Source organism: Ranitomeya variabilis, chromosome 4, assembly GCF_051348905.1.
Source record: "Ranitomeya variabilis isolate aRanVar5 chromosome 4, aRanVar5.hap1, whole genome shotgun sequence".
NCBI lineage: Eukaryota > Metazoa > Chordata > Amphibia > Anura > Dendrobatidae > Ranitomeya > Ranitomeya variabilis.
In genome coordinates this window covers 131,024,373-131,049,913 of record NC_135235.1, presented here as the reverse complement: position 1 = coordinate 131,049,913, position 25,541 = coordinate 131,024,373, and the positions used below count along the sequence as shown (strand labels likewise).

Genomic DNA, 25,541 nt, shown 5'->3' with positions numbered 1-25,541 from the left:
ACACACTGATGGTAAAAATGGACACACGGACCAAACACTGATGACACACTGATGGTAAAAATGGACACAAGGACCAAACACTGATGACACACTGATGGTAAAAATGGACACAAGGACCAAACACTGATGACACACTGATGATAAAAATGGACACACATACCAAACACTGATGACACACTGATGGTAAAAATGGACACATGTATGAAACACTGATGACACACTGATGGTAAAAATGGACACATGTATGAAACACTGATGACACACTGATGGTAAAAATGGACACATGGACCAAACACTGATGACACACTGATGGTAAAAATGGACACATGGACCAAACACGGATGACACACTGATGGTAAAAATGGACACACTGACCAAACACTGATGACACACTGATGGTAAAAACTGACAACTGACCACACACTGATGGTAACAACGGACACATAGAGCACACACTGATGACACACTGATAAAACACTGATGAAAAGCATGGATGACACTGGTATCACTTTTTTCACGTACATGTTTAAACACGGACATGTGAATGAGGCCTAACTTAAGAGACAAAACATCTAGAAATGTTGCCATTTCTTATATAGAATAATGTATCTTATTGTTGCTCTTTATGATTGATTCAATATTAAGGCAATGCATCTATACTGCTTGAATTAATGGACATAGACAAGTGAAGCTTTTTAGGAAAATGTATTTACTTAGTTTTCTTATTGCTACATTTTGTGAGAATGCAGAATTCTTATTAATTTGGGGCTTGGTTAGCATTGTTTTCTGATAACGTTTTCTGCTAGACATTATGCATGATCTTCATGCTCTGCCTGATCTCTGGTGCTCAGTGTTTCCTCTTTGTGCGCTCCCATATTTATATGTTTGTAGCCTCTAGCTAAAACTACACAGTGGTCGAAAAATATTTGCCGGTTAATGTGATTACTTGATTCTTGCAGAGGGCCTGCTTGATGTTATACAGAACAGTCGGCTGCTTGGGCAGATGCATCCTGGGACTGCTTTTGGGGAATTAGCAATTCTCTATAACTGCAAGAGAACAGCCACTGTGAAAGGTATGAGTCATTACCACGGCTAACCACAATCATACTCCACATAAAAAGAGACAATAAGCAATACATCAGGAATATCTATGTCATTGCATCCTTTTAGTTTTTCATTAAGTTGTAAACCCCATAACATTGTTCATCGTGTCTTATTTGATTTTAATTAACCTTCACTGAGCAACAAAACATGGATTTTATGTAATGTATTTCACCAGTAAAACGCAGAGTAAAAATGATCCACAGAATCTTTTATATTATTTTTGCAACTTCCGTAGGTTAGAGGTACATTCACACCTATCTGAATGATAGTGAAATTCAATATTATTCTTTTGTGGATACCTATGGCATTGGCAATATGGGAATTTAAGGTTAGGGTTAGTGTAAATCATTTCTCATAACCTCATTCATCAGACATGTCGCTCATTTGTGGTTGCTGAATAGGAGCCCTGAGAACCGCCTCTTTAACCTGATGACATCTGCTGCTCTTCTTCTGATTAGCCAGTCTGGTGCAACATCACATGAGCATCCAGCCAGGCCAGCTAATCAAAGAGCCTCTTATGTCAGCAGGGCTCCTGTTCAGTGACCACAGATGATAGGTACCGTATGTCTGATGAACTGGATAGTGTGAAAATGGATCCAGCTCACACACCAAGGTGTTGATAAAAATCTTTCATTCGGTTTTATTTGGAAGAATTCTTATTAAAATGGTACAAAATCAATTAGGACGTCTCAGACAACATTGCAAATATAAAATAGGGGTGATGCATAAGAAGAACCATACGCGTTTCAAACAATAAAGTTCTTGAGCACTGGTCACCTAGTGTTCGAGAACTTTATTGTTCGAAACGCGTATGGTTCTTCTTATACATCACCCCTATTTTATATTTGCAATGTTGTTTGAGACGTCCTAATTGATGTTGTACCATTTTAAAAAGAATTCTTCCAAATAAAACCGAATGAAAGATTTTTATCAACACCCTGGTGTGTGAGTTGGATCCATTTTCACACTGTTCAAGTTGCCAAGTGCTGTGCAGCAGCAGGATTCCTGTACTCCTATCCTGGACTGGAATTACGCCTCAGGGGTGAGCTGATTTTTCACTTATTCACACTGATGAACCGGATCCCGAGAATTGATTTGCGCCAATTCTATTTAAGGTCTCTATTTTTGGACTAGGCCGACTTTAATCCAAGACAAACATATATAAAAAGCATTAAAAACCTTTAATAAATTATATTGTATGACACAATGTAGTAAGGCAGAAAATATAGAACAAGACTAGTCCTCCTCTTACTAAATTAATGTGCTGGCGCATGACCACTATACAAACTGGCCACGATCGATGATTTAAGGGTTTTTGTTTCACTTTCCTTTTTTCGTCTTGTGTAGTAAGTGCCATTTTTGGTGTCAAATTTAGTAAAATGATGCACATAATGCATGAATTTGGTGAAAAGTATAAACAGTTTTAATTTTTCCTGTCTTGTAATGTTTCTGTAACTTTTGTTACCAAAAATCATGAAAATTGAGGCAAAAATGCTAATGTATTCATCAATACACTGGGGGCAGCAGGAGCTAAATTGTGCCAAATTTTGCATCTTTGATGAATCAAGTGAAAATGTATGAATCACTAAACTCCATACACAAAGCAGAAAACAAAACAAAAGAAGGCGAGCACATATAAAATAGACTTCATAAAAAGCGCAAATAGAAGAATGAATTGGGTGCAAACAAAAGTAAAGGCACACAACACACAACTAGACAAAAAACAGGCGCAAAGGCCATGAATCAGGGCCTTAGGCGAGGGTCACACATGCAAGTTCAATGCGAGAAACTCATGCAAGTCTCTCACATCAATACCCGGCACTGCCACCGGCACTTCTGCCGACACTCGGGACCGGAGTGTGCGGCTGAATAGAAATACATGCAGCCACACGCCCTGGTCCCGAGTGCTGGTGGCAGTGCCGGGTATTGATGTGAGAGACTCGAGCAAGTTTCTAACATTGCACTTGCAAGTGTGACTATATGTCAGAGTGCTACAATTAATGAATACCTGAATTCCACTATTGCTACACATGTAAAATAAAAAATAAAATGATGAAACCGAGTGTATGTGTCCAAATCTGCGCTGCTGATAAAGATGGATTTGGACGGTACTCTTCAAAACTTTATTTCAAACAGGTTAATAGTCAGCGCATTTTGAGGTCATGCAGGACCTCTTCCACAAACCTTACAAAAAACTTTACAAAACTTGTAAGGTTTGGTCCTGAGGAAGAGGTCCTGCATGACCTCAAAACGCATTGACTATTAACCTGTTTGAAATAAAGCTTTGAAGAATATCGTCAGCCATTCATCTTTATCAGCAACGCAGATTTGGACACATACACCTGGTTTCACCATTATCCTCGGTCTTTGGACCCATGTCCTGCAACAGCTGATCCATGCTTTTTACATGTTGCTTAGTTGCAACCAAACAAGGTGAACGTTCCTCTCCCCAGTGCACCCCATGTTTTTAACCACTTAAGACCCTATTTGGACTTTATTTGCTCTCCAGATTTTCTACTTCTAAAAAATAATGGGAGGCACTTTGCTAACATCTGTTGATCAAACAATGCATAAGCCATCTGCCAACCAAAAAGTGACCTCATATGGATGGTCCCTAACTCAAGTAACTCACCTCTTTCTGTGGCTAACTCGGCCTCAGATGAACTTGGAAAAAGATAAAATCAAGGCGTAGTTCTAATTAAAACTTGTCTAGGTAAGATGGGAGCATAGCGTGCACTGCCCAGGGGGACAACTCTTCAAGAAACATTTTGTTAAATATTGCATTGGTGACTTAGAATAATATTTTAACCAATATGTTGCATATTTTTGCAGCTGTAACAGATGCCAAGATTTGGGTCTTGGATAGGCAGGTTTTCCAGAACATTATGATGAGTTCAGCACAGGCTCAGCATCAGGAATATTTCAGCTTTCTCCGCAGGTAATTTAATACAATTTTGTTATACAAACTTTGCATTTTTTGTGTTCTAAAATAACACAGTAAGCTGTGACCCCTACATAAAAAGCAAATACACAAAGAGAAAACATGAGACGACCAATAGTCTGTAAAAGACTTCTAAACTGTATACTTGCCTTAAAGGGAAACTGTCAGCAGGATTTTGCTCAGTAACCTACACACACTATCAGGTCAGCACCGGTGTATTGATTAAAATGATACCTGGGGTGATGAAATCCATCTTGTGGTTGTTATTTAATCTTTATTTGTAGTTTTGAGTTAATGATATACTCCTGCTCCAGGGTGGCCTGTGGGGGGTCTTCATGTGGTGCTCTGATTAGATAATCATCTTTATGGGCTTATGATCCCTCAGTGACCTGCCCCCTATTTTTCATACTGCATATAATATGGTTTTCAAAAAAAAAAATTCACATTCATCAAGCAGGTGCTGGTGGCGGCGCCTGCGCTGTAGTAGGATACAGTGGATAATATGCCTGTTTTTATTTACTTAAACTTATAGTTTTTTAAAAAATATCTTAATCAAAATAGCTCCGGCGGCCACGCCTGCGCAGTAGCATCTATCGCGTTCTGATAGAAGCTACAGCACAGTTGCCACGTGTGCCAATTTACTAGAGAAAAAAGAAAATTAAGCTCCATCAAGATGGCACTGGCGGCGCCTGCACAGTAGCATATCTTCTAAAAGCATGCCCCCTTGTCATCATTGCCAGTCTAGGTGTGAAAAGATCATTAGAAAGATCTCTGTACAGTCTCTACATATACTGTATTTGTACCTTGTAATAAGATTACCCTAATTCTTCTTTTTTCCAAACTGAATAACCCTAAGTTTGATAACTTGTTTTTTGATATTGCAGATCTTAATAACCTTGGTCGACATAAAATCACAAATTATTCTTGTTGTGGCTGCACTAGTGATCAGTATTGAGGCAAAATTATGTTCTTGTCATGAACATCTATGCCTTCGTTAATGAATCCTATGATTTGAGTTGCCTTGGCAGCAGCTGCCTGACACTGGCCTCAAAGTTGAATTTCTCATCCATCTATACATTTAAGTATTTTTCAGTAACAGTTTTACAGTATTTTACCATTTAGTACATAGTTGTATGTTTTTTCCTCAGCCCAAGTGCATGACCTTACATTTATCTACATATAACTTCAATTGCCTTTTCTCAGCCCAATTCTGCATCTAACGTAAATCCCTCTGCATTATTAAATTATATTCCTCTTTGTTAATTACCTTGCAAAGTTTAGTATCTTCTGCAAATAATAAAATTATACTCTGTATGTCTGGAACGCTTCAACTAATTCCAGTGATCTTAAGATTGTTTTTTCGAGGAACATTATCATTTATGATAATGGTAAATTTAGGCCTTATATTTTTTGTGTTTATTTACAAAAAATATCAGAAATGTGACAAAAATGTTAAAAAATGTGTATTTTTTCACGGTCCGTGAAAAAACACAGATATGTGCACAGAATGGGTCTACGTGTGTCAGTGTCTCCGGTGTCATGAATCCCCAATGGCTAGGGATAGCACAGGATAAGCAAAGTATAATAAATATCGGACGAGCTCTAGGGTGATGGAACCTGGGCTGACCGCTGCCCTACGCCTGACAAACGCAACTAGAGATAGCCAGGGAGCGTGCCTACGTTGGTTCTAGACGCCACGCACCAGCCTAAGAGCTAACTAGTACTGCAGAGAAAACAAAGACCTTACTTGCCTCCAGAGGAATTAACCCCAAAGATATAGTTGCCCCCCACATGTATTGACGGTGAAATGAGAGGAAGGCACATACATAGAGATGATGTATATAGCTTTAGCAAATAGAGGCCCGCTGAAAACTAGAAAGCAGAATGACACAAATGGGGACTGAGCGGTCAGCAAAAAACCCTAATCAAAAAAACCATCCTGAGATTACAAGAACCCATGTGCCAACTCATGGCACATGGGGAGAACCTCAGTCCACTAGAGCAACCAGCTAACAAAGAGACATTCTAAGCAAGCTGGACAAAAAACCAAACAACTGAAAATCAGCACTTAGCTTATCCTGAAAGATCTGGGAGCAGGTAGGCAGGAACCAAACAGAGCACATCTGAACACATTGATAGCCGGCAAGGGAAATGACAGAGAGGCCAGGTAAAATAGGAAACACCCAGCCTCTGATGGACAGATGGAAACCAAAGGCCGCAACCCACCAAAGTCACCCAGTACCAGCAGTAACCACCAGAGGGAGCCCGCAAACAGAATCCACAACAGTACCCCCCCCTTGAGGAGGGGTCACCGAACCCTCACGAGAACCCCCAGGGCGATCAGGGTGAGCTCTATGGAAGGCGCGGACCAAATCAGTCGCATGAACATCGGAGGCGACCACCCAGGAATTGTCCTCCTGACCATAACCCTTCCACTTAACCAAATACTGGAGTTTGCGTCTGGAAACACGAGAATCCAAGATCTTTTCAACAACATACTCCAATTCTCCCTCCACCAGCACCGGAGCAGGAGGCTCGACCGAAGGAACAACAGGCACCTCATACCTCCGCAACAACGACTGATGGAACACATTATGAATAGCGAACGATGCTGGGAGATCCAAACGGAAAGATACAGGGTTAAGAATCTCCGAGATCCTATAAGGACTGATGAACCGAGGCTTGAACTTAGGAGAAGAGACCTTCATAGGGACAAAACGAGAAGACAACCACACCAAGTCCCCAACAAGAAGTCGGGGACCCACGCGGCGACGGCGATTAGCAAACTGCTGAGTCTTCTCCTGAGATAACTTCAAATTGTCCACCACCTGATTCCAAATGTGATGTAGCCTGTCCACCACCACGTCCACTCCAGGACAATCCGAAGACTCCACCTGACCAGAGGAAAAACGAGGATGAAACCCCGAATTACAAAAAAAAGGAGAGACCAACGTGGCCGAACTAGCCCGATTATTAAGAGCAAATTCGGCCAGTGGCAAAAAAGCAACCCAGTCATCCTGATCAGCAGAAACAAAATACCTCAAATAAGTTTCCAAGGTCTGATTAGTTCGCTCCGTCTGGCCATTCGTCTGAGGATGGAATGCAGACGAGAAAGACAAATCAATGCCCATCTTGGCACAAAACGTCCGCCAAAATCTAGACACAAACTGGGATCCCCTGTCAGAAACGATATTCTCCGGAATCCCATGCAAACGAACCACGTTCTGAAAAAACAAAGGAACCAACTCAGAGGAGGAGGGCAACTTAGGCAAGGGCACCAAATGAACCATCTTAGAAAAGCGGTCACACACAACCCAGATAACGGACATTTTCTGTGAAACCGGGAGATCAGAAATAAAATCCATGGAAATGTGCGTCCAAGGCCTCTTCGGGATGGGCAAGGATAACAACAACCCACTAGCCCGTGAACAGCAAGGCTTAGCTCGAGCACACACTTCACAAGACTGCACAAAGGTACGCACATCCCTAGACAAGGAAGGCCACCAAAAAGACCTGGCCACCAAGTCTCTTGTACCAAATATTCCAGGATGACCAGCCAACACAGAAGAATGGACCTCGGAGATGACTCTACTGGTCCAATCATCCGGAACAAACAGTCTTTCTGGTGGACATCGATCCGGTTTATCCACCTGAAACTCCTGCAATGCGCGTCGCAAGTCTGGGGATACGGCGGACAATATTACTCCATCCCTAAGGATACCAGCAGGCCCAGTGTCTCCAGGAGAGTCAGGCACAAAACTCCTGGAAAGAGCATCTGCCTTCACATTCTTTGAACCTGGCAGGTATGAAACCACGAAATTGAAACGAGAAAAAAATAACGACCAACGAGCCTGTCTAGGATTCAAACGCCTGGCAGACTCAAGGTAAATGAGATTCTTGTGATCAGTCAAGACCACCACGCGATGTTTAGCACCCTCAAGCCAATGACGCCACTCCTCAAATGCCCACTTCATGGCCAAAAGCTCCCGATTACCCACATCATAATTGCGCTCGGCGGGCGAGAATTTTCTAGAGAAGAAAGCACATGGCTTCATCACCGAGCCATTAGAACTTCTCTGTGACAAAACCGCCCCCGCTCCAATCTCGGAAGCATCAACCTCCACCTGGAAAGGAAGTGAAACATCTGGTTGACACAACACAGGAGCAGAAGAAAACCGGCGCTTAAGTTCCCGAAAGGCCTCCACGGCCGCAGGAGACCAATCAGCAACATCAGCACCCTTTTTAGTCAAATCAGTCAAAGGTTTAACAATACTGGAAAAATTAGCAATGAACCGACGATAAAAATTAGCAAAGCCCAAGAACTTCTGAAGGCTCTTAACAGATGTAGGTTGTGTCCAGTCACAAATAGCCTGAACCTTAACGGGATCCATCTCAATAGTAGAAGGAGAAAAAATGTACCCCAAAAAAGAAATCTTCTGGACTCCGAAAAGACACTTTGAGCCCTTCACAAACAGAGAATTGGCCCGCAAAACCTGAAACACCTTCCTGACCTGTAGAACATGAGACTCCCAGTCATCAGAAAACACCAAAATATCATCCAAATACACAATCATAAACTTATCCAGATATTCACGGAAAATATTGTGCATAAAGGACTGAAAGACTGACGGAGCATTGGAGAGTCCAAAAGGCATTACCAAATACTCAAAATGGCCCTCAGGCGTATTAAATGCGGTTTTCCACTCATCACCCTGTCTTATCCGCACCAGATTATACGCACCACGAAGATCTATTTTAGTGAACCACCAGCCCCCTTAATGCGAGCAAACAAATCAGTAAATAATGGCAATGGATACTGGTATTTGACTGTAATCTTATTCAGAAGGCGATAATCTATACAAGGCCCCAGGGAACCATCTTTTTTTGCCACGAAAAAAAAAACCTGCTCCCAGAGGGGACGAAGATGGACGAATATGTCCCTTTTCCAAGGACTCCTTAATATAATTCCGCATAGCAGTATGCTCTGGCAGTGACAGATTAAATAAACGACCCTTAGGGAACTTACTGCCAGGAATCAATTCTATAGCACAGTCACACTCTCTATGGGGAGGGAGCGAATTGAGCTTAGGCTCCTCAAAAACATCCCTATAATCCGACAAAAACGCAGGGATCTCCGAAGGAGTAGATGAAGCTATAGAAATCGGAGGTGCATCATCATGAACCCCGTGACATCCCCAGCTTAGCACAGACATTGTTTTCCAGTCCAGGACAGGATTATGAGTTTGTAACCATGGCAGACCAAGCACTAGTACATCATGTAAATTATACAGTACAAGGAAGCGAATCACCTCCTGATGAACGGGAGTCATGCGCATGGTCACTTGTGTCCAATACTGCGGTTTATTCATAGCCAATGGTGTAGAATCAATTCCTTTCAGAGGAATAGGAACTTCCAGAGGCTCTAGACTAAAACCGCAGCGTTTAGCAAATGACCAATCCATAAGACTCAGGGCAGCGCCTGAATCCACATAGGCATCGACGGAAATGGAAGACAGTGAAAAAATCAGAGTCACAGACAAAATGAACTTAGACTGCAGAGTATCAATGGCAAAAGATTTATCAACCCTTTTTGTGTGTTTAGAGCATGCTGATATAACATGAGCTGAATCACCACAATAAAAACACAAACCATTTTTCCGCCTATAATTTTGCCGTTCACTTCTGGACTGAATTCTATCACATTGCATAGTCTCAGGTGCCTGTTCAGAAGACACCGCCAACTGGTGCACGGGTTTGCGCTCCCGTAAACGCCGATCAATCTGAATGGCCATAGCCATAGACTCATTCAGACCTGTAGGCGCAGGGAACCCCACCATAATATCCTTAATGGCCTCAGAAAGACCATTTCTGAAGTTTGCAGCCAGGGCGCACTCATTCCACTGAGTAAGCACCGACCATTTCCGAAATTTCTGACAATATATTTCCGCTTCATCATGCCGCTGAGAGAGGGCCAATAAAGCCTTTTCAGCCTGAATCTCTAGGTTAGGTTCCTCATAGAGCAATCCCAATGCCAGAAAAAACGCATCCACACTGAGCAATGCAGGATCCCCTGGTGCCAATGCAAATGCCCAATTCTGAGGGTCGCCCCGTAGGAACGATATAACAATCTTGACCTGTTGAGCAGGGTCTCCAGAGGAGCGAGATTTCAAAGAGAGAAACAATTTACAATTGTTCCTGAAATTCAGGAAGGTAGATCTATCTCCAGAAAAAAACTCTGGAATAGGAATTCTAGGTTCAGACATGGGAGTGTGAACAACGAAATCCTGTATGTTTTGAACCTTTGCCGCGAGATTACTCAGGCTGGAAGCCAAACTCTGGACATCCATGATAAACAGCTAAGATCAGAGCCATTCAAGGGTTAAGAGGAGGTAAGAAGCAGCTAGACAGCAATTAAGGGCTAGGCAGCAAAACTCTGAAGGAAAAAAAAAAAAAAATTTTCCTTGAACACTTCTTTTCCTCCTGCTTCAGCCCAAACAATTAACACTTTGCTGGCCGGCTATACTGTCATGAATCCCCAATGGCTAGGGATAGCACAGGATAAGCAAAGTATAATAAATATCGGACGAGCTCTAGGGTGATGGAACCTGGGCTGACCGCTGCCCTACGCCTGACAAACGCAACTAGAGATAGCCAGGGAGCGTGCCTACGTTGGTTCTAGACGCCACGCACCAGCCTAAGAGCTAACTAGTACTGCAGAGAAAACAAAGACCTCACTTGCCTCCAGAGGAATTAACCCCAAAGATATAGTTGCCCCCCACATGTATTGACGGTGAAATGAGAGGAAGGCACATACATAGAGATGATGTATATAGCTTTAGCAAATAGAGGCCCGCTGAAAACTAGAAAGCAGAATGACACAAATGGGGACTGAGCGGTCAGCAAAAAACCCTAATCAAAAAAACCATCCTGAGATTACAAGAACCCATGTGCCAACTCATGGCACATGGGGAGAACCTCAGTCCACTAGAGCAACCAGCTAACAAAGAGACATTCTAAGCAAGCTGGACAAAAAACCAAACAACTGAAAATCAGCACTTAGCTTATCCTGAAAGATCTGGGAGCAGGTAGGCAGGAACCAAACAGAGCACATCTGAACACATTGATAGCCGGCAAGGGAAATGACAGAGAGGCCAGGTAAAATAGGAAACACCCAGCCTCTGATGGACAGATGGAAACCAAAGGCCGCAACCCACCAAAGTCACCCAGTACCAGCAGTAACCACCAGAGGGAGCCCGCAAACAGAATCCACAACACTCCGGTATGTGTGAAAACTGTCACCACACGTAATGGAGACACTGATGTGTTAAAGAGGCCTAAGGCCTCTATTTGGTTGTAAATTGACATGGCAAACATCAGGGCCACACAATCAAGGTCTCAGAGCGCTGAAGGGAATAAAGAGGAGGCCGCCACACTTTGTTAATCATTTAGATGATGTAGTCACTATTGACAGCAGCATCTAAGGGGTTAAACAGATTTGGGCTGTGCCATCACTGATCATGGCTAATGCAGCAAGTTGTCAGCTATAGTGTACAGCCGACAGCTACAGGATTGTCACCTGTATGGGGAGATTGTCACATGTATGGGGATGCTAGTCTCTTATATCTCAGGTCAGTAAAAAGACATATTGGCGATCATTAAGGGGTTAAAAAGAGCATGTCCAAATACTGACCTCTATGGTACCCCAGTGTTACCTTTGGCCCAATGACAGTGTGTCTCATTAATAACCACCGTCTGTTTCCTATCACTTAGCCAGTTAGTAACCTGGTATGAGTGGCTCTGTGGAAGTTCGGGTTCTAGTACCCGACCAGAACTTTATCCCAAAGTTTGTTTCGGGTACCAGAACTGTGCCCAAACTTGAATCAGAACCCGAACCCCATTGAAAACAATGTGGACCCCAACTTTGGATCTAGAAAATAGTTTCTCTTCTCTCTCTCTCTACTCTATTTCTTTTATCCCTCATAACTCCGAGATTTGCAACAGACTTTCCGCGAAAGTCAAGTGTTCGAAGTTTATCACCAGACACTAACCGTCCGGTATGAACACTGAACTTTTAACTTCGGGTTCGCTCATCTCTATTGACTACATCTCATCTCATTCTTCTCATTTTTCTTGCCAACCCCAGAAATCTAGTATATTAAAAACTAGGCACAGATAAAATCACATTTTTAGGATAAGGCAATACAGTATACAGTCTGTAGAAAAAAAAGGAAAATATTGGATCAATACTTATAGAAAAGTTATTATATATATATTTTACTTTATAAATTAATCTACCATTACAGAAGCTAGAAATAGACTGTAGGTTCTTGTTTTCGCTACGAAGCTTAGATATATCTTCTTATAATGCTGTCTGTGCATCTGTTAATGGAATCTTCTGCTTACTTCCATTCCTATCTGCAAGCTGCAGCACTTCATACTGCGAGGCCATTATCTGTAAACTGTCAGATGACTTATTAATCATACCACAATCTTAATGCTAATAATGCCTGGCTCTGAGGAAGCATAGGGCTTCCATTATTAGTTCACTAATGCAAATCTAAGGTCTAAAGGAATTTTCATCCAAATACACGTGGATTACTTAAATGACCCCTGCAGGCAAAGACATGAGTTCTCTCAACTCATTGCAGACTATTTCAGGGCACTGTACCAAAAAGGACACTGAACAGGGGAGGACGATGGATAATCTTTATGTATCTGGGACACAGAGTCGTTGCCTATTACAAGTCATGTGCTGGAGCGATGTGATGTCTTCTCTTACACTCAGCACTGACTCTGAGGAAGTCATTAAGAAGTGTGGGCAACTTCCATTACTGGGAAAGAGTAGGAGAAAAATCTTTATTAACGGAGACAAGAAGTGGCAAATGTATTACAGTGCTGTCAAAGAAGATTTGAAATGCTTGTTCCAAGAATATAACTGCTTTTTAACAATTCTTTTTTTTTTTCCTAGTGTTTCATTGTTAAAAGATTTACCCGAGGAGAAGCTTTCCAAGATAGTAGACTGCCTGGAAGTTGTATGTATTTACTGACGCTGATTGATATGATTGATATGTTAGATTAATACTATACTTACAATATATTTGCGTTACTAATATGTCTGTTCCTTTATGATATGCCATATTCTAAGTGTTAATACCAATTAGACACACAATGCACAGGGTTGTCACTCACTAAACCCTGTGCCCATCCGGAGATATATAGTAATCAGTCCCATGCACAGAGCACATATAAACCCATAAAAAATTGCACACACTAGAACTTCACATACAAAAATTACATAGATTTTATTGGTAATAACATATAAAATTTATAAACAATAATGATGGAAATGGTACCAAATGAAAACACAACACCACAGACCAAAGGTAATTGTATCACAGAGCCATATATTCCAATGCCACATTATTCATTAACCCCGTGGATAAATAGTCTCTCTCGCCTTAACGGCATAGTCATTTAAAGTTCCCACATATAGGTCAGTAAAACAAATGGCATAGTGGATGATAATCAAAATCGAACTTGTATAATTTCCATTACCTCTGGTCTGATGGTGCCACGACCCCAACGCGCGTTTCGGCTGAGTGTGCCTTCTTCCGGGGGGTCATTAGTAAAAGATTTACCCGAGGAGAAGCTTTCCAAGATAGTAGACTGCCTGGAAGTTGTATGTATTCACTGACTCTGATTGATAAATATGTTAGACTAATACTATACTTACAGTATATTTGCGTTACTAATATAAGTCTGTTCCTTTATGATACGCCATATTCTAAATGTTGTAGAGCTGACTTTGTCAAATGTTTTCCAACATTTTCTACTATTGAAATTCAAGCATACATTGAATTAATCTGACATGTGAAATTCATGCAAATGCATTGCTGCCATAGCATTTCCTTTGTAGTAGCGGATTAAAAGGTAGAATTAATTAGTAACAATTGAGTAAAATGTGAAACTAATGCTATACATACGCCATCCACATAGCAATCAGAATAGTCACTGTCATTGCCATGTTTAAGTCCCCCTTAAAGGGAATGTGTCACTGGATTCAAGCAGCCCAAACTACAGACAGTATGATTCAGAGCCTGCCTGCATGATTGCAGCCAAAATGTTTTTCTTTGAAATGCTCCGGCGTTTCAGAGCAAACGTAGTTTGAACAGCCATGCTGGGACTATAGGGAGAAACGAGACTAGCCCTGATGATGTCTGAATCTGTTATATTATATTATCCATAAATACTATATACGATATGCAGAAGTAGATGGCAGCCAACTATAGGACTCGTGAGGCTGACTGTCTTGCCACACAAGTGATACGCGGCAGAACAGATTCACTGCTTGCACAGATACAGACAGATTTGAGATTTGACTAGAAAGTGGAAACCTCTTTCCTGCTTATGTGTTTAATTTTGGCTTCGGAAGAGGAGAGCGGCCATTTTACAGCTGGACATAGAACAAGGCTTTAACTTTCCTCTTGAAGCAGAGGCATAGATGCTATAGAGCAGTTATGTATATTTACTAGGACCTGGCAGCTGTAGTCTTAGCCCCTTCACGACATGTCGGAATCGGGTGTATGGAGCGGGCTCACGCAGTCATACACCCGTCAGATGATGGCTGTGTATTGCAGCCAGGACCTAGCCCAGCACTGCTCCACCTGCGATTGCTAACTTGTCAAATGTCATTGTCAATCTCTATCAGCGGCATGTAACCTGCACCATCGTGTGTACACGTCATTATCTCCATCCGTGACGTGATCGCGGGTCGCCGATGGGTTGTCATGACAGCTGGGCGTCAACTGATGACCTTCAAAGGAGACCGTGATGTTGCATCACTTTATATAGCCCAAGCAATCAGAAGATCGCATCTTCAAGTCCCCTAAAGGTGCTAACAATAACAGTAAAAAGTAAAAAAAAAGTTTAAGAAAAAAATAAATAAAAGTTGAAATCACCCTCCTTTTTCCCCATTGAAAATAAAGATATTAAAAAAATAAAAAAAATACACATATACTGTATGGTATCACCGCATTCAGAAAAGTCTGATCTATCATAATACAAAAACAATTAACCTGATCGGTAAACACCGTAAATGGAAAAAATTCAAAAACTCCAAAATTATGTTTTTTTAGTCACAAAGACTGTACTAAGTAATCAAAATGTCACATCTCTCCCAAAATGGTGCTAATAAAAGTGTTGTCTCACCTGCAAAAAATAAGCTATCATACAGCTCCATCGGATGAAAAATAAAAATGTTACAGATCTCGGGAAATGGCAGCACAACCCAGAAGAGTTTTTTTTTGCAAACTTCTGATTTTTTTCACCACTAAAATAATTAAAAAAACAGAACATGTTTGGTATCACCGTATCTTATTAATGAGAATCATATTGCATAGTCATCTGTACCACAAAATGTACACCACAAAAACAATTCCCAAAAAACAATGTCAAATTTGTTTTCTTTTCACAATTTGAAGGTACTTGGAATTTTTTTTTTCCTGTTTTCCAGTACACTATGTGGTAAAATGAATGGTGTCATTTAAAAATACAACTTGTCCCTCAAAAAACACAAGCCCTCATATGTCAATGTGGACAGAAAAACTAGAGTTTTGGCTTTGGGAAGAATGGGAGGAAAAAAAACAGAAACACAAAAACTGAAATTGGCTGCAGCGTGAAGGGATAAAGGGATTCCCTCATCATTTAGTTTCAGAAAGGCTTCGCTCCCCTACCTCACGTCTTTCTGCTTACCAATGAAAGTGGAGGACTCTTTACAAAAATTAAATTGCAATGTGAATTGTTTTACAGGTAATCTGCAATTGGAACCATTTAACAACTTCAGAATAACTATTTAAGCTGATAAAATCAGGAAAAACCCAGATCTCTTTAGCTAACACAGATCCTGGGTCAAACAACTTATACTAATGCAGACCTCAGTCCAGCACCCCAGGGACCCTAGAATATTACAGACCCCCTAATCAAATACAGACCCCAGACAAGTCTCTGTTACTTTATACAAACTCCATACACTTACATAGTATCTCACATTCTCCTCCTCTGAGGATCCTCCTGCCTCAGGACGTGCCCAGCTATTGTCATGTGACCTTACTTTCTCTATAGGTCCTTTAAAAGTAATGACTGAGACCTGCTCATTTGTGTGAGGGATTAGTCCAGAAAGAACCCCCTCTGCTGAAATCTAGCTTTGGAGCTGGTACATGCATTGTTTGCCTCTCCCCAACCAGGGGCTGTGATGATAGGCATACTATAAATTAGGCTTTTATAATAGACATTGATGCAATATTTGAATATGTTTTATGTGACTATTCATACAGTCATATTATTATTATTATTTATTTATATAGCACCATTAATTCCATGGTGCCTGCACATGAGACGGGGTTACATCAAAATACAAATATCATACAGTAAACAAACTAACAATGATAGACTGGTACAGAGGGGAGATGACCCTGCCTTGCGGGCTTACATTCTACAGAATTGTGGGGAAGGAGACAGTAGGTCAGGGGTTGCAGTAGCTCCGGTAGTTCTGAGGAGGCAGCGGGGTCATTACAGGTTGTAAGCTTTCTTGAAGCGGTGGGTTTTCAGGTTCCATCTGAAGGATCCAAATGTGGCAAATGTGGGGCACAGAATTCCAGGGGATGGGGGATATTCGGGAGAAACCTTGGAGGTGATTGGGTGAGGAGCGAATAAACGTGGAGGAGAGAAGGAGGCCTTGGAGGTCCCATGTGAGGTTTGCTATATAGATTGAGACAGAGTCAGCAGAATCATCTCATTGCAAGAGGGAAGATAATGATGTCTCTTTTGTACTGATAAGGCACAATATCAATGTTATCCTCACAGATCAGACTCTGAAGGCATCTCCCTTGCCGTTCGATGGACTCAGGATGAAGACTATGCTCAATCAATTAAAGTAAATCTGACACCAGAATTTTTACTACCTCATCTGCAACCACCCTGATTCCAGCAATGTTTCACCAACTGGGCTGCTTGCTATCATTTTGCTAAAATTCAGTTTTATCCTCCAAAGATCTAGCAGTTACTTAAATGCTATATAACCCTACCCCCAACACTGATTGGCAGCTTTCTACAGAAAGTGTACACACTGTGTATAGGCAGAAAACTGACAATCAATGGTGAGGGCGGGGTTTTTGAGAGCTCATTAATATGCAGGACTACATAGCAGCAGGTTTACTAGTCCTCTACTGATAATCTGCTGATGATAAAATAGTGAATTTATCAAAATTACAAAAAGCTGTCCAGTATGTCACATATCATTGTAATCAGAGACTCTCTCTACATTAAGCTGTTCTCTTATTAGGTGGCTAAAAGCTAATGACAGATTTATTTTAATGTAATCATCTAAAACTCCTATTGTCAGACAATACAGGATGTGGCCTCAGGGAAGTGTTTGAAAAAATAAAAAATGAGCTGCAACAATTAACAAACAGAATAAAACATTATTTCCATTCGACAATTAAAGAAAATGAAATTAAATACTTCAGACATTACCTTCAAACAATGGATATTTTCATTGCTGCACTGCATGCTGGGTTCTCCAAGGTTCCACAAAATGAGAGTAATGAATCAAACTAGTCTCTCTTCTCTCTGGGGTACAAGAAGACACCTATAGGCCTCAGTTGTCCCCAAGTCATTAGTCAATTAGATTATATAACAAACTGTAGGAAGAAGTGTGATTAAAATTTCAGTGTTCGTAGAGTGAAGATGCGAGGTTATGCTGACACGGCACAATGTTGGCACAATCCTCATTAACAATAAAGAGCAATCACAATTTAGTAGCTGGTAGCTGAGAGCAGCGTTGCTTGACTAATTGTTTGTCCCTTACTGAGTAAATGACTCATTCTCTATCAGACACGTGCACATAATCCAATGACTGCTGATCTCAATTTCTATCTCGTTCTTTCCTTTGGGTTGCATGGCTATATACAGTACATGCTCTCACAACATAGATGCACAGTTTTATTGTACAACATAGTGAAGAAGACCTCTAGTTCAAGAATGTGATATATTATTGTAAATTGGTACTGTAATATCCTGATATACTGTGGGATAGGTTTCATGGGAAAATCCCTAATAACCCCATGGTAGGCATATACATATGGCTAAACTTAAAGCAAACCTGTCAGCAGAATGTTGCTAAGTAAAATACAGGCATTGTCAGTTTAGAATTGATAAACTGATTAAAATGATAATTGGGGTGAAGAAATCTGTCTTGTAGTTCTTGTGTAACCAATGCTGGAAGTTTTCAGTTAATGATATGCCCTTGCTCTGGGGCAGGACTGTAGGCAGAGTCTTATTTTCTTGCTCTAAGACAGACAAACCAAGGAAAGACCTGCCCACAGGCTCCCCTGAAGTACAAACATGTTCCTTATCATAGAGACAGACTGTTTCTGTTTTTTGGACGGCCTGAGGGCAGGTCTTTCCTTGGTTTCTTTGGCTTAGAGTAGGAAGATAAGACTCTGCTTACAGTCCTGCCCCAAAGCACCAGCATCTCATTAACTGAAAACTTTTAACAATGATTACACAAGAACTACAAGATGGAGTTCTTCACCCCAGGAATTTTAATCAGTTTAACACTGGCAATCTGACAATGCCTGTAGTTTACTTAGCAAAATCCTGCTGACAGGTTTGCTTTAAAGTAGGAAAAACAAATGGCACAAACTTTTTTATTGGAAATGATTACATCCATTACATTGTGCAAAGTGTAAGTGGGGTTGAAAAAACGCTGAGCATCCCAGGTGCATGAGGCGTTCTGCTTACTTCCCTTCCAATCTACACTTTGCACAATGTACAGTAAATGGATGCTACAATATAGCATGCATCATCGGTGAGTGCCACTTGTTTTTTCTACTCTGAATTTCTTATACATTTTAACTTTAAATGGAAGTGAAGCACTACTGAGAATGCTCTATATGTCTCTGTTTAGTGCTCTTTGAATGAAGATCATTGGTTGTTGATTTAGGAGCCGATCAGTATGTATCTGTTTGTCTGTATTTGACATATTGGTAAACACAACCTACATTGGTCTTCTGAAGATAAGTTTAATTTTTACTTTGCTCATCTACCATGTTTCCAGAAATATATCCCAAACAATAGCCTATATTTAAGGCACTTCCAAATAAGAGCAAATATCCAAAGATAGAAACAAAACGGAAGCTTTGTGCCAATAAAAACATTAAATTTTTATTAATAGTACATTTAAAATTCTGATAAAGTCCAATAACAATCAGTGGAGATACATAAGAGAGAATATACTGTCTGCTAGAGAAAATACATACACATACACCTATCAAACATCAAGTGATCCCTGATAATTACAATAGAGCCCAGTAAAAATAAGTAAGACATAATAAATAGACAATAATATATACCAAAAAATACCAAAGGTATGTCTTAATAAACAATGCCTAAGATATATGGGCTAAATAAATATGCCTGAAAGGTAGCCACATGTCAAATGCCACAAGAACTAAAGGATATACAGAGTTAAATGAACGAATATATGTTGGCTAATAATACTGGCCTAACAGAGGGCGTAAATAAGCCCTAAAGGTGCTTTAAATAGTATTGCTGTGTATATCCATATACTGGCCACATGGTACATATAGTACTCAGATGCAAGGCATAGGGAGAGGTGAGAATGTATTTACCTGAGAAAGCAGAGCAGTAGATGGACCATGGTACTATATGTACCATGTGGCCAGTATATGGATATACACATTGGCACAAAGCTTCCGTTTTGTTTCTATCTTTGGATACATGTTTCTAGAAAGCTCATTTGTAATTGATTTTTATAAAAAGAAAATTCTGCTTTTATTAATTATTCTCATTAGAGAAACTCCCTATAAGTTCCATTTAATTTTCAAATATGTAGCACATTATTAAAAAAGCAGAAAAGGAAGGAAAATAAGTAAAAGAAACTAAGTTGTAAGAAGGTATCAGACGAATGGGGAAAGTTAATAACTGTGACAAAAAGGAAGAATATAGAGAAATATTTATTTTCTTTAAACATAAATGTTCTAGTAATTAGATGCTCAATTTTTGTGCATTTTTATATCTGTAAAATACTTTATTTTGGGGAGAAGTAAAGTGAGAAAATGGGTGGAAACTGCAATCAGCATAATTATGGGATCTGATTGCTGAAGATGCTTGTCACGCAGCATACCATCATGAGATTATTATGAAGAACTGTACAGCTGGACAGTCTAGGGCAAAAGGTCTTGGATATAATCACAATGCTGAAAGAAGAACTTTTGTTTCCCTGATTATCACCCACACATGTTATCCTTGATTGCATCTCTGTGACTCAAACCTTATCATCTTCATTCTACAGGATTTTTATGACAAAGGGGATTATATCATCAGAGAAGGGGAAGAGGGCAACACGTTCTTCATAATTGCCAAAGGAAAGGTAACAATGAATCTTATTGAAATACGTTTGATGATTGGCTAGTGCATTTATTCAAAGACAGAGGTGTAACTAGAAGTTCTCTGGTTCCATTGCAAACTCCGTAACAGAGCCAGAAACCTGCAATGCTGCAAATTAAAAATGCTTTAAAAAAATCCTAGTATATTAGTTTATTTTTAGCAATTAACAAGATGCAAAGTGAACGAAGGAAAAAAAATCTTAATCAAAAAAATATTTGGTGTGACCACACTTTGCCTTCAAAACATCATCAATTCTTCTAGCAATATTTGTGCATGTTTTTTGCTGAAACTCAGCAGGAAGGTTTTTCCAAACATCTTAGAGAACTAACTAGAGATATTCTGCGGTTGTAGAATTTAACACATTCTTCTGTATGCTCGTGTAATACCATATAGACATGATGATGTTGAGGTCAGGGCTCTGTCGGGGCCATATAATCATTTCCAGGTCTCCTTCACTCTGAATATAGTTCTTAATGACATTTGCTGTATGTTTCGGGTCGATATCCTACTGCAGAATACATTTGGAGCTAATCAGACTCCTACTTTATGTTATCGCATGATGAATAATTATCCGCCTGTATTTCTCAGTATTGATAACTCCATTAATCCTGACCAAATACCCCACTCCATTTACTGAAATGCAGCCTTAATTAACCTCTATCATGTTTCACTTTTACCTCAAGACACTTATTATTGTACTCCTCAAGAGTTTCACAGAAAAAATGCCTTCTGATATAGCCAATATGCCAAATTTTGACTCTTTAGGCCAGAGCGGTAGATATTCATCTGCACCCTAGTTGCTATGTTTTTGTGTTTAGTTACAGTTGTGCTCAAAAGTTTACATATCCCGGCAGAATTTTTGCTTTCCTGGCCTTTTTTCAAAGAATATGAATGATAACACCAAATCTCTTTCTCCACTCATAGTTAGTGGTTGGGTGAAGCTACTACCGTGTTTTCTCTCTTTAAATCATAATGACAACCCTAAACATCCAAATGACCCTGATCAAAAGTTCACATACCCTGGTGATTTTGGCCTGATAACACACAGAAGTTGACAGTAATGAGTCTCAATGGCTACTAAAGGTAACATCCTCACCTGTACCCTGTTTGCTTTTAATTCATGTGTGTGCATAAAAGCTGAGTGAGTTTCTAGGACCCAGACAGACTCTTGCCTCCTTCATCCAGCCACTGACTTTTCTGAATTGTGACTCTTGGGGGAAGCAAAAGAATTGTCAACGGAAAAGGTAGTTGAACTGTATAAAACTGGAAAGGGGTAGAAAAAAGATATCCAAGGAATTGATAATGCTAGTCAGCAGCGTTCAAACTGTGATTAACAAATGGAAAATCAAGGACTCTGTAAAAACAAAACCACAGTTAAGTAGACCAACAAAAATGTCACCCACAACTGCCAGGAAAATTGTTCGGGATGCAAAGAAAACCCACAAATAACATCAGCTGAAATACTGGACTCTCTGAAAACTAGTGGAGTGGCTGTTTCAGGATGCACAATAAAGAGGCTGTTGTGAATTTGGTTTCTGGGCTCCCCCGGTGGTTACTGGTGGTACTGAACTTGTGTGCTTCATCTCCTCTGTTCACCTGTTTCCATCAGGATGTGGGAGTTTCTATTTAGCCTTGCTCCTCAGTCATTTCTATGCCGGCCAACAATGTTACCAGAAGCCTTTCTGTTACATGTTCCTGCTCCTAGACTACTATCAGCTAAGTTGGACTTGTAGTCCTAAGATTGTTTTGCATTTTTGTTCCAGTTCTCTGTTTTTGAATATTTCTGAGGCTGGAAGCTCTTGTGAGCTGAAATTGCCACTCTGGTGTCATGAGTTGATATTAGAGTCTTAAAGTAATTTCAGGATGGTGTTTTGAAAGGGTTTTCAGCTGACTGTGAAGTTCCCTTTTCTGTCTTCCTACTATCTAGTAAGCGGACCTCAATTTGCTAAACCTATCTTCATACTTCGTATGTCATTTTCCTCTAAAATCACCGACAATATATGTGGGGGCTACTGTCTGCCTTTTGGGGAAAATTTCTCTAGAGGTAAGCCAGGTCTGTATTTTCCTCTGCTAGGGTCAGTCAGTCCTCCGGCTGGCGCTGGGCATCTAGGGATAAAACGTAGGCACGCTACCCGGCCACTGTTAGTTGTGCGGTAGGTTTAGCTCACAGTCAGCTCGAGTTCCCATCTTCCAAGAGCTAGTCCTTTTGTATGCTTTACTACGGTCTCTTGCCATTGAGAACCATGACAGTTTGGCCGGCCGAGAGTTAAAATAATTGGCAGAAGAAAGGAGAGAAAAGAAGTCTGCAGAGAATTTTTTTTTTTTTCTGAGTTTGCTCATTAGTTGATTCACTTGCATCTCTGCTTACTGCAGCCTTCGTCTCTCTCTCCTTCTAATCCTTGAATGGTTCTGATTTCACCTGATTAAAATGGATCCTCAGAGTTTAGCTATTGGTTTGGATAATCTCGCTATGAAGGTTCAAAGTTTTCAGGATTTTGTAATTCATGCTCCTATATCTGAACCTAGAATTCCTTTACCTGAATTTTTCTCCGGGGATAGATCTCGCTTCCAGAATTTCAAACATAATTGTAAATTATTTTTGTCTCTGAGATCTCGCTCCGCTGGAGATCCTGCACAGCAGGTCAGGATTGTAATTTCCTTGCTCCGGGGCGACCCTCAGGATTGGGCATTTGCTTTGGCACCAGGGGATCCTGCGTTGCTCAATGTGGATGCGTTTTTCCTGGCTTTGGGGTTGCTTTATGAGGAACCTCATTTAGAGATTCAGGCTGAAAAAGCCTTGATGGCCCTGTCTCAAGGGCAAGATGAGGTTGAAATATACTGCCAAAAATTTCGTAAGTGGTCTGTGGTTACTCAGTGGAATGAGTGCGCCCTGGCGGCGAATTTCAGAGAGGGTCTCTCTGATGCCATTAAAGATGTTATGGTGGGGTTCCCTGTGCCTACAGGTCTGAATGAGTCCATGACAATGGCTATTCAGATTGATCGGCGTTTGCGGGAGCGCAAACCTGTGCACCATTTGGCGGTGTCTACTGAGAAGGCGCCAGAGATTATGCAATGTGATAGAATTCTGTCCAGAAGCGAACGACAGAATTTTAGGCGAAAAAATGGGTTATGCTTCTATTGTGGTGATTCAACTCATGTTATATCAGCATGCTCTAAACGTACTAAGAAGGTTGATAAGTCTGTTTCAATTGGCACTTTACAGTCTAAGTTTATTCTATCTGTGACCCTGATTTGCTCTTTATCGTCTATTACCGCGGACGCCTATGTCGACTCTGGCGCCGCTTTGAGTCTTATGGATTGGTCCTTTGCCAAACGCTGTGGGTTTAATTTAGAGCCTCTGGAAGTTCCTATACCTTTGAAGGGTATTGACTCCACGCCATTGGCTAGTAATAAACCACAATACTGGACACAAGTAACTATGCGTATTAATCCGGATCACCAGGAGATTATTCGCTTCCTTGTGTTGTATAATCTACATGATGTGTTGGTGCTTGGATTGCCATGGCTGCATTCTCATAACCCAGTCCTCGACTGGAAAGCAATGTCTGTGTTAAGCTGGGGATGTCAGGGGACTCATGGGGACGTACCTTTGGTTTCCATTTCGTCATCTATTCCCTCTGAGATTCCGGAATTTATATCTGATTATCGTGATGTTTTTGAGGAGCCTAAACTTGGTTCACTACCTCCGCACAGAGATTGCGATTGTACTATAGATCTGATTCCGGGCAGTAAGTTTCCAAAGGGTCGTTTATTTAATCTATCTGTGCCTGAACATGCTGCTATGCGGGAATATATTAAGGAGTCCTTGGAAAAGGGACATATTCGTCCTTCGTCATCTCCCTTAGGAGCCGGTTTTTTCTTTGTATCTAAAAAAGATGGCTCTTTGAGGCCGTGTATTGATTATCGGCTTTTGAATAAAATCACGGTTAAATATCAGTATCCTTTGCCACTGCTTACTGATTTGTTTGCTCGAATAAAGGGGGCCAAGTGGTTCTCTAAGATTGATCTTCGTGGGGCATATAATTTAGTGCGAATTAAGCAGGGGGATGAGTGGAAAACCGCATTTAATACGCCTGAGGGCCATTTTGAGTATTTAGTAATGCCTTTTGGTCTTTCAAATGCCCCTTCAGTCTTTCAGTGTTTTATGCATTACATTTTCCGTGAATATTTGGATAAATTTATGATTGTGTATCTGGATGATATTTTGATTTTTTCGGATGACTGGGACTCTCATGTCCAACAGGTCAGGAGGGTTTTTCAGGTTTTGCGCTCTAATTCCTTGTGTGTAAAGGGTTCTAAGTGTGTTTTTGGGGTTCAAAAGATTTCGTTTTTGGGGTACATTTTTTCCCCCTCTTCCATTGAGATGTACCCTGTCAAGGTTCAGGCTATTTGTGATTGGACGCAACCCTCTTCTCTTAAGAGCCTTCAGAAGTTTTTGGGCTTTGCTACTTTTTATCGTCGATTTATAACTGGTTTTTCTGATGTTGCTAAGCCGTTGACTGATTTGACTAAGAAGGGTGCTGATGTTGCTGATTGGTCCCCTGCTGCTGTGGAGGCCTTTCGGGAGCTTAAGCGCCGCTTTTCTTCCACCCCTGTATTGCGTCAGCCTGATGTTACTCTTCCTTTTCAGGTTGAGGTCGACAGCTTCAGAAATCGGAGCTGGGGCGGTTTTGTCGCAGAAAAGTTCCGACTGCTCCGTGATGAGACCTTGCGCGTTCTTTTCTCGTAAATTTTCGCCCGCTGAGCGAAATTATGATATTGGTAATCGGGAGCTCTTGGCTATGAAGTGGGCTTTTGAGGAGTGGCGTCATTGGCTTGAGGGGGCTAGACATCAGGTGGTGGTATTGACCGACCACAAGAATTTGATTTATCTTGAGTCTGCCAGGCGCCTGAATCCTAGACAGGCGCGCTGGTCGTTATTTTTCTCTCGGTTTAATTTTGTGGTTTCTTACCTACCGGGTTCTAAAAATGTGAAGGCGGATGCCCTTTCTAGGAGTTTTGAGCCTGA

The 25,541-nt window shown here is 40.8% G+C and overlaps 1 protein-coding gene across 2 annotated transcripts in view; it reads left to right on the top strand.

The window, feature by feature from the left end:
• LOC143770046 (cGMP-dependent protein kinase 2-like) overlaps window positions 1–25,541 on the top strand; it is a 363,231-nt gene that overhangs the window by 189,386 nt on the left and 148,304 nt on the right. The window contains exons 4-7 of one of the 2 annotated variants that reach the window (XM_077259271.1): window positions 960–1,073; window positions 3,937–4,042; window positions 13,014–13,077; window positions 20,418–20,495. In XM_077259271.1, coding sequence (XP_077115386.1) covers window positions 960–1,073; window positions 3,937–4,042; window positions 13,014–13,077; window positions 20,418–20,495 — 362 coding nt within the window. Of the gene's footprint in view, window positions 1–959; window positions 1,074–3,936; window positions 4,043–13,013; window positions 13,078–13,476; window positions 13,725–20,417; window positions 20,496–25,541 lie in introns of those variants that run through there. The other variant, XM_077259272.1, reaches the window with a different exon arrangement.